At 37.2% G+C, this 10,497-nt stretch overlaps 1 protein-coding gene across 2 annotated transcripts; it reads right to left on the bottom strand.

Moving 5' to 3' along the window:
* Positions 1 to 205: 205 nt before the first annotated feature.
* LOC110458624 (6-phosphogluconolactonase-like) lies at positions 206 to 10,382 on the bottom strand. 2 transcript variants are annotated; one of them, XM_021510408.1, is made up of 6 exons: positions 10,240 to 10,382; positions 5,769 to 5,969; positions 4,043 to 4,185; positions 3,187 to 3,327; positions 1,028 to 1,164; positions 206 to 971 (listed from the first exon to the last, which is right to left on the bottom strand). In XM_021510408.1, the coding sequence occupies exons 1-5, from the start codon at positions 10,361 to 10,363 to the stop codon at positions 1,048 to 1,050; spliced, it is 726 nt and encodes a 241-aa protein (XP_021366083.1). In that variant the 5' UTR covers positions 10,364 to 10,382; the 3' UTR covers positions 206 to 971; positions 1,028 to 1,047. The 2 variants fall into 2 exon arrangements, with proteins under 2 accessions (XP_021366083.1, XP_021366082.1); XM_021510407.1 differs by having other exon boundaries at positions 206 to 1,164.
* Between the last annotated feature and the right edge of the window lie 115 nt (positions 10,383 to 10,497).

Genomic DNA, 10,497 nt, shown 5'->3' with positions numbered 1-10,497 from the left:
AAAATCTGGGAACATGGAACATATTCATGATCCATTGTATTTGATTATACAACAAATGGATGCTGACAACCTTTTTATTCCATGGATGCACATTCAAATTTCTTTGACGGTAATGCAAACAATGGTTGCTTTGTCCTGAAACATTCGACTGCCTCACTCCATCACTCCATGAGCAGTGTGTCAATGTGCATAGTTATTATTGTAGTTATTGTATTGTATAACGGCCCATCGACAATTTGAGCCAAAAAACAATTTAAAAGATAGACATTCACAAACTCAAAAAATGATACATGAAAACTAGAAACAAAAGGTTTGTGTAAATGATGTCAAAATATATCAATAGCAAACAAATATATCACGCATGACAATTGTTATAAATGAATAAAAATGTTTGAAAAGCTCCTCACACTACTTGTTTCCAAAGTTAAAAGTTTTTAAAGGAAGAAAAATAGTGTTGATCACTGTGGATTTTCTAAACTTACTCATAGGTCGATATAGATTCACTGGAACTATATATTATTCTAGCAACCGAGTTATCATTGCAGCAACCCATTTTGACAGCTTTTTCTGTGTATTGTAGCATTTTAACATTTTTTGGATGTAAATATAAGGATAAGCATTGACCTTCATTTTAACGGCGCATACGGTAGTGTGCACGCAGTTGGCAACGAAAATATTCTTTACGGAGCGCTAAGGCACACCATAGAATATGTTTGTTGCCAGCTGCGTTCATGCTACTGTATATATGCTGTCAAAATGAAGGTCAATCCTGATGTATTACCAGAGCATGTGGTGTAATGGGCTCTTGTTGTTTGTTCACTAGTCATACTATCAGAGTTTGTGTGACGGAGTTACAGGCCTTTGTTGTTTATTCACTAGTCATACTATCAGAGTTTGTGTGACGGAGTTGCAGGCCTTTGTTGTTGGTTCACTAGTCATACTATCAGAGTTTGTGTGACGGAGTTGCAGGCCTTTGTTGTTTGTTCGCTAGTCATACTATCAGAGTTTGTGTGACGGAGTTGCAGGCCTTTGTTGTTGGTTCACTAGTCAATGAGCCTTGAGATTGGCTGCTGCTGCTTTATCCAGAAACCAGACAAGTTCCCCGTTGGTTGGTTGCACACGGGCAGCAGGAAGAGGGCTCTTCTCATTACCTTCCAATACTCTCTGTTGGGATGAAATATGCATTGTTATATAAAGTTAAGTTGAAAGGAATCTATATAGAATTGCGTACGCATTCTCAATTTCTATATTTAAAACATTCTGTTGAAATTAACTCTGGTTCCTTAAGACTATCACCTGTTTTAAGTGGCCTTTCTCTTCACAAATTTCTAACGCTATACTTCAGCAAGCTTCTCACTAAATATTATGACTATTTAGACCTTTATAGTTCTTCAGATGTCAAAAGTTTAAGTACTCAAAGCCAGCAAGCTACATGTTATATATCATTACTCTAGGTCTCTAGGTTCTACAGAAGAAGTCTTTTGTGAGGTCTTACAGATTTTACCTCTGTGACCTTGAAAATAGGTCAAAGTAATTTCTTTTCACATATTTTGTAGCACTTATAGCCATTTTTTTCGCAATCTCTGTAGAACTCAATGCCAGCAAATCTACTGGTTACTTATAACATGACGCTAAAGCTATTAGTCCATTTGAAAAAACTCTTGAGCATTTTAACATATTAGACCCTTATGACCTTAAATGTAGATTATCTCTAGGTTGTTTCATTCCAAAACTTTGTAACACTCTATATCAGTAAGGTTCTGGTCACATATCTTAACTGCAGTCCTTTTGGTTCTTCAGAAGAAGCCGTTTGAGTGTTTTAACAGATTTGACCCTTGCGACCTTGAATATAGGTCAAGGTGATTTTATTTTTCAATTATTGTAGCCCTATATGCTAGCAAGCCATTGGCAATATATCATGACTTTAGGCTCTTTGGTTTTTCAGAAGAAGTAGTCCGAGTGTTTAAACAAATTTGACCTTTGTGACCTTTGAAAATAGGTCAAAGTTATTTCTGTTCACAAATTTTGTAGCACTAATAGCCATTTTAGAGGACCAAAATGTCACTGTCTTTGAACACAAAATGATTATTTGCATCAATTTTGTTTATCAGTTTTGTTCTAGAACTGGATGTCAAAAAAAAAAAAACCATATTTCCGCTATATGGCAGAAGGATCCCTTTCCCACTACACCATACAGCCTAACAGTTAGCTATCCTTATTTTTGTTTTGGACATAAGTGTAGGACAGTTGGGTCAGGACACTTCCGTTGACCATGAAGTAGCTAAAACTGGTTAGAGCAGCAGAATAATTTGAAGTCCTTGCTTTGAACATCAGACTGGTGTAATTCCACTGATTATTCCACTCAGAACCATGTAGCTGGGTTTTTTTTCATGTCTATTATGTCTCCTAAAAATTAACAAGGTATGGTTTTGATGAAGCTACAGTCATAATGACAAAATTTGTTTCCAGTGCATAAGTTAAGTTTAAGGCAGTGTACTGTGGGGCAAGACCACATTCTACATTTTAAACAAAATTAACTCTCCCTTTGGTCCAGAGTTGATCCATGAGAAAAGTACGAAAAAAAATAGCAAAAGGTAGTAAGATATATATATGTATATCCTTTTTCTCAAACTGGCGTCTCATCTCTGCCCTATGGAAATCAACAACATATTACATTTAAACAACATCGAAGTTTTCTTTTTCAGGATGATCAATACTAAAATATGAAATCTCTTCATCTGTTCTGGAGGTCCAGAAAAAACATAAAATGACTGAAGAAATAACAGAAGTGGCCCTATGGCATAATTTATCAAATAGCACTTCAGATAAGGTTGACTAAAAGTTCTATGCATATTGCGTACAGTCATAAATACATCAATACAAATGTTTAACAGCATACAGTTAGAAATGTATAATTTTTAAATGAAATTCAGAGAAAACTGAAAACACGTGAACATCAAAGTGTTTTTTATTGGTAAATTAATCATTATGTTCAGAGCTTATCCTGTTAGAAAGATATGATTTCATTAGAATGTTATTGTACATCATAAACCTGCCTACAGAGGAAACCACTGACATCCTTCGTTAACAGCTTTTTCTATTTATAAACAATATCAATCAGGCAATTTTGTTACAATATTGCACTAATGTCTAGTAATGTGTAAAGCAAATTTTGTTCATACAAACCTGGACCATTTCAGCCTTGCTTGCTCCACAGGATGCGAATACCGCGCAGGCACAGTTGTTGATGATGGGGTACGTCATGGTGACACGACTAGGTGGCGGTTTAGGAGAGTCGCTTATTGGAACAACAATTTTTGATGATTCCTGAAAGAGTAAAGCAAACAAAACTCCATTAATTTATTCCATTTTTTGGGTTTGATTAATTTACAGTGTGAAAGTAATACACGAAGATATCTGTATCAGGAGATGTCCAGACAACATTTGACCTCTACAAAATACCTGTATTAGAGAATGTCCAGAGAACATTTGACCTCTACAACATACCTATATTAGAGAATGTCCAGACAACATTTGACCTCTACAACATACCTATATTAGAGAATGTCCAGACAACATTTGACAACTACAACATACCTGTATTAGAGAATGTCCAGAGAACATTTGACAACTACAACATACCTGTATTAGAGAATGTCCAGACAACATTTGACCTCTACAACATACCTATATTAGAGAATGTCCAGACAACATTTGACNAAAATACCTGTATTAGAGAATGTCCAGAGAACATTTGACCTCTACAAAATACCTGTATTAGAGAATGTCCAGAGAACATTTGACCTCTACAAAATACCTGTATTAGAGAATGTCCAGAGAACATTTGACCTCTACAAAATACCTGTATTAGAGAATGTCCAGAGAACATTTGACCTCTACAAAATACCTGTATTAAAGAATGTCCAGAGAACATTTGCCCTCTACATGATACCTGTATTAGAGAATGTCCAGAGAACATTTGACCTCTACAAAATACCTGTATTAGAGAATGTCCAGAGAACATTTGACAACTACAACATACCTGCAGTAGAGGGTGGCCAGGAAACAAAGAACATGTGTGACCATCAGGACCCATTCCTAGCAAAAGCATGTCAAACCTTGGAATACTGTCCCCTGGGAACACAGTCCGGATCTTTTTCAAATAGTCGTTAGCTGCTTCTTCAACTAAACATGTTTATAAATAAAGGTCACTGATATAATCATTGTACACATACCATACATGAAGCTATACAAGGCCCTGCAAACCCTGGCATTCCCCATGTGCTGTACTGTTCAAAACAAATTATCTGAAGAAACAGACATACACATTTTATAAATGCTTTCCACTACTCTACTGATATTTGATCTAGATCTTCAGGACTAGACAATAAGGGAAGATTGATAGTATGACACTGGGAAATCTCAAGCTCAACTAGTGATTCTAAAAACTGCTAGCCCAATTGACTATTTAAACTTTGATATTGCTTATCTTGTTCAATTATATTGGGTTAGTGGAATTTGCACATAGACTAATACAAATTGTAAACGACTACCACAACTGACTAGTGGTATTCAAAATTAAATTCTTGCCCTAATCAAAGAATTGGTTAGTTTGTTATTGGCCACAAATCAAGCTGTTAATCAATAAGCTCTTGTTTGACAATTAATTAATAAATGTATTTGTAGAAGAGGCCAAGTTATGAAATAGGATAAAAGTAAAAATATCTCTAGCTGTGTCATTTGCACACTTTGAACTTCTAATTATATTTCAGCACCAAAACCTTGCATACCTAGTATCAAAATATTTTGTTTATCCAGTAATAATAACAAGAGGCCAAGAGTGCCTGTATTGCTTCATGCCAGGTATATCTACTGGTCAAGTATTATTACTCTTGGCCTCCTGGTTATTCAGAAGAAGTTGTTTAAAGGTTTTTACAATTTTGAACCATGTGACCTTGAAAGTAGGTCAAGGTCACTTATTTGAGGAAATTTATAGCATTCTGTCCCAGGGACCTACAGGCCAAATATCATGGCCCTACCGATTCTCCAGTTCTTATGAAGAAGTCACACTATACCTTAAGATCAACTGGCACTTCGTACCAGGAGAGCTATAAATTCAAAGAACAAGAGGCCCAATGGGCCTGCATCGCTCACCTGGTATTAATCTCACAATTGTAACCTTAAAAGAGGACTAAAATAAAGCTACAGGCAAAATATCAGCGTCTTGACTTAAAGTTTAAAGTAATTCAGAAAAAATTGGCAAAGGTCATTCATTTGAACAAACTTGGTAGCCCTTCATCCCAGCATGTTACTGGCCAAATATCATCACCCTAGGCCTCTCAGTTATTCAGAAGAGGTCGTTTAAAGGTTTTAAACATATTTGACCCCTGTGACCTTGAATATAAATCAAGGTCATTTATTTGAACACACTTGGTAGCCCTTCATCCTAGCATGTTACTGGCCAAATATCATCCTAGGCCTTATTCAGAAGAAGTTGTTTACATGTAAAGGTTTTAAACATATTTGACCCCTGTGACCTTGAATATAAATCAAGGTCATTTATTTGAACAAACTTGGTAGCCCTTCATCCCAGCATGCTTCTGGCCAAATATCATTACCCTAGCCTTTTGGTTACTGAGAAGAAGTTGTTTAAAGTAAAAAGTTGACGCCAGACGGACGACGGACGGACGACGGACGCCGCACCATGCCATAAGCTCACTTGGCCCTTCGGGCCAGGTGAGCTAAAAATGAATTTTCACATTAATTACCTGTTAAATCTGGATTAATAGGAAAGATGTTACTTTCAGCCATGTTGACTTTCCTGACTAATCCTGACAGGTAGATCTGATAGGTACATTCCGGATTGTCATAGGGCACATGCCTCTCATCACAAAAAAATATCCTCCATTTGGACCAATCTGTTGTATTTTTTGGCAAACCTTTGCATAAAAATTTGGCCAAACTTCCACCTGTACCAAGAAAATGAGGAACAATAAAAATATTGGCACATAAATAAAACAAATGACACTTAATCAAAATTGAGATACAATTTGTAATATTTCACTTTTAGGATGATTAATTTCAGTGTAACCAAAGATCCTTCCTGCTAGAATTATTCATTTCTTATGAAGTATTAAAGTAAGCACTCTTGTTGTAAGTGAAGATCGAGGAAAGTGGGTGATGTAAAAGAGTCTGTAGTGTACGTGTCCTTTAGATTTGATAATTTCTCGAATTTAGGATGGTATATATATATATCCATGATATGGTCAGTACATATCATGTTATTAAAGATACATTATAATATACATGTATGCATGTGAAACTGAAGGACTTATAGCTAGGTTTTTGTTACCAGCCCTGATAATTACATGAGCTCTTTAATTGAATATTCAGCCTCATGAAAACAAAAACAGGTCTGCCAGAAAGGGGCACAGTTTGTTTCCATAGGAATGCCTAAACTGTAGTCTACTAGAAAATCTTGCCAAAATTTTTTTCAAAGTGTGTTTACTGCCACCGTTTTGTTGGTGACTGTGACCTTGCCATTCATTTACTGTGTTTATGGTGCAAGCTATTTTGTGTTTCAGAATTACACTTTCGTGGTCAATGTTGCTATTACTAAAACTAGAACCTTGGCTTTGAGGTAGGAGTCTTGAACAAATAATTGAAAAGTTCTTGCATTTTCGACAGAATGTCCTTAATTGGCAATGAAAAAGGGGCATAACTCTGGTGAATGGGGTTTAAATGTCACGATTTAAGAACTCATTCAAAGCATTCAGGTAATGAAACAACCAAGTAGTTTAATCAAAATCGGAGAACAATTGTTTGAGTTATCGTGTAAACAAGCAAAATTAAGTACAGTCAAATATTGCCATCTCAATTAAGTGTGATGTATGTGCCTAAACGCAAAAAGTTGAAAATCGACAGAAAAACCTGATATGTATGTTGAACATTTTTGCTTCTAGCATTACCATTCCAAATTCGAAAGGAATTGATTAAAAAATAAATAAGAGGCCCAGAGGGGCTGTATCGCTCACCTGGATATCTAAGCAATCATGGCAAAATATTCTCCAAATGAGATCCAAGGGAATATGCCAGACCCCAAGGCCAATCCTTGCAGCATATCTGTATTAGATTTATCATGCCCAGCAATTTTGTGTATGATTATGGGATGGGGATCTCAACTGTTTCCAAGCTGTGACTTCGAAACTAGGTCCCTAGGGTTGTGGCCAGACCCCAGGATCAGTTCTAATATCATGACTGCATTTGTCTCTTTTTGACCAGCATTTGTATTAATAGTTTTGGGGTGGGGATTTCAGTCGCTTCAAAGTTATAACCTAGGGGTTAAGTCAGCAAGGGTGGGGCAGACCCTGGGGTCAATTCTAATATCATGACTGCATTCGTTTCTTTATGCCCAACAATTGTATATATAGTTTTGGGGTGGGGATCTTAAACATTTCGAAGTTATGACCCAGGGGTTAAGTATCCAAGGGTGGGGCAGACCACAAGACCATCCTGGAAGCATATGTGCATTCATCTCTTTATGCATTCATATCTTTATGCCCAGCATTTGTATATATAGTTCTGGGGTGGGGACCTCAACCGTTTCAAAGTTATGACCAAGGGACTATGTCTCCAAGACCCTAGAGCCAGCCTGGATGCAAATTATGTACATTCTTCTCTTTATACTCAGAAATTGTATATATGGTTATATGGTGGGGATCTTAACCATTTCCAAGTAATAAACTTTTTTTGGCCCCATCCCTTAGCACAGGGGGTCAGCCACACCATTTGTACAATTTTGAATCCCTGCCTCACATGAATGCTTCCAACCAAATATGATTGATTTCCATGGCATATTTCTACAGAAAAAGTCGTTTATAGCAATATAGACAAATTGCCTCCTTTTGGCCCCACCCTCAGCCCCACCATTTGTACAATGTTGATTCCCCTCCACCTAGGGATGCTTCCAGTCAAATATGGTTGATATCCATCTCTTAGTTCCAGAGAAGAAGTCGCTTAAAGCAGTATCGCCAAATACCCCTTTTTGGCCCCGCCTCTGAGCCCCCTGGGGGGTCAGCCACACCATTTGTACAATTCTGAATCCCTGCCTCCCATGAATACTTTTGATCAAATATGATCGATATCCAGTGCATAGTTCTACAGAAGAAGTCGTTTGTAGTAATTTATTTAATATAGCCAATTTGACCCCTTTTGACCTCGACACTCAGCCCCCCGGAGGGTCAGCCCCATCATTTGTACAATTTTGAGTCCCCACCACCTAGGGATGCTTCCAGTCAAACTTATTTAAATTCCAATCAGTGGTTAAGAGGTAGAAGTCGTTTAAAGAAATTGTTGTCGTACGGACAACAGACGACACGGTATGGCATAAGCTCACCTTGGTCCTACGGACCTGGTGAGCTAATAAGTGAAGGTCATTTATTTAAACAAACGTGGTAGCCCTTCATCCCAGAATGTTACTGGACAGATATCATAACCCTAGGCCTCTTGGTTATTCAGAAGTTATTAAAAGTTTTTTTAACATATTTGACCCCTGTGACCTTCAACTTGAATATAAGTCAAGGTCGTTCATTTGAACAAACTTGGTAGCCCTTCATCCCAGTTTGCTTCTGGCCAAATATCATCACCCTAGGCATTTTGGTTATTGAGAAGAAGTTGATTAAAGTAAAATATTGACGCTGACGGATGTCGCACCACGGCATAAGCTCACTCTTTGGGCAGGTGAGCTAAAAAGTTATTGCACAATGCCCTTATTTGGCAATGGAAGGAGCATAGCCTGCAATAAAAAAGGGACAAAACTCTCAAGAACTCATTCAATGCATTCAGGTAATGAAACATCCTACCAAATTTGACAAAAATTTGAGAACAATTGTTTGAGTTATCGCTTAAACAAGCAAAAGTTAATTACAGCAAAAACGATGAACAGCAAAACAAAGAAAGTTGAAACTCAACAGAAACCCATAATATATTTTGAACATTTTTGCTTCTAGCATAACCGTAAAATATTTGAAAGGAGTTGATTGAAAAATCAAAAAGTTCTTGCATTTACTACACAATGCCCTTTTTTGGCAATAAAAGGGGCATAACTCCACCAAACACCTACACTTCTGAAATGCAAACTAATTCGAGCTAAAAATATGTGTACCAAGTTTCATTAAGATATGTTTATGAATGAAGGCTGGAGAGTGTCATGACAAGGGAAAAGTTAACGGATGGCTGACGGGCGAACGGACGAACAAAATACCATAATACGACAGATGACATGCGTATCATTATGACAAATAAACAAAACAGTGACTTTTGAGTTTGAATGACGTTTTCTGTTTCTATTTGAATTAATCAACTGTAGACAAAATGGTGCATGGCTATCTATTCCAAGGCTATATCATTGTTAAAACTGATTTGTTGACACACTTATTGATTTAAAAGTATTTTTGTAAAAAGTTGTCCCATTTGGGTATCGGTCTGATTTTGGTTCTACCATGGAATTAGATTATCGGTCTGATTTGGGTTCTACCATGGAATTAGATTATCGGTCTGATTTGGGTTCTACCATGGAATTAGATTATCTAAGTCTGTGGTTCTACCTCCTTACTCTCTACACCTGAGAATTTGTTACAGCTATAATTTGACCTAAGCTAGGTGTTCACAGTATTTCTACCCCAAATCAATAAAAAAAAACTTGAAAGTGTAAAATAACTCTGAACACCTTAGTTTGGGTCTTAATATAACATAACTGTAATGTAAAAGATGTGCATTTATTAGGTGCATTCCAAGCGTCAGCTGTAGGGAATTTCCCTTTCGCTTAGCGGTACGAACATTGGGCTGGAGTCAATTTAATGGTCGCGGGTTCGAGCCCCCGCGACGGCACTATCTGCATCACTAATCCTCATCCTACTACAGTAGCCTAACAAATTCTCAGGTCCCTGTGATCTATCTATATGTTATACTCCAGTGGCGGATCCAGAGACCTATCTGGGGGGGTTTCCAAATTTCCTGGGTGGGTTTCCATGTGGGGGAAAATTGAGGAAAATGGTGAAAATACATGATTTTTAAAGAAAATTATCAGCGTGGGGGGTCCTGAAGCCCAAAAAAACCCTCTGGATCCGCCACTGTACTCCACAGAGACCAAAATGGCTTTATGCGGAGGGATTACTCGTGTTGTTGTTTCAGTAAATAACAACAGGCTGACGATGTCGAATTGACATAGACGTGTCATACCAGAAACCCCTACAGTGAATTGTCCATTTTCTTTGATGGCTTTGTTGGCCTTGTCAACCACAAAATCACAAAGTGTGCTTGCCACCTCCGTGTCCGTCTCGCCAATGACGATTCGCGCCGCCATTTTGAATGTGAATAGAAGGGAAAATAAACATATTACACTCTCTCTACATACACTTATTAAAATAATGATATGTCTTTATTCCTTTTTTGAAAATATGATATTCTGATAGGTTCCAAAAGAAAAAGAAATAAAAA

The sequence above is a fragment of the Mizuhopecten yessoensis genome, unplaced genomic scaffold (assembly GCF_002113885.1).
Source record: "Mizuhopecten yessoensis strain PY_sf001 unplaced genomic scaffold, ASM211388v2 scaffold9677, whole genome shotgun sequence".
NCBI classification, from domain to species: domain Eukaryota; kingdom Metazoa; phylum Mollusca; class Bivalvia; order Pectinida; family Pectinidae; genus Mizuhopecten; species Mizuhopecten yessoensis.
The sequence above is the reverse complement of the archived record's forward strand: the minus strand, read 5'-3'. Positions and strand labels throughout refer to the sequence as shown.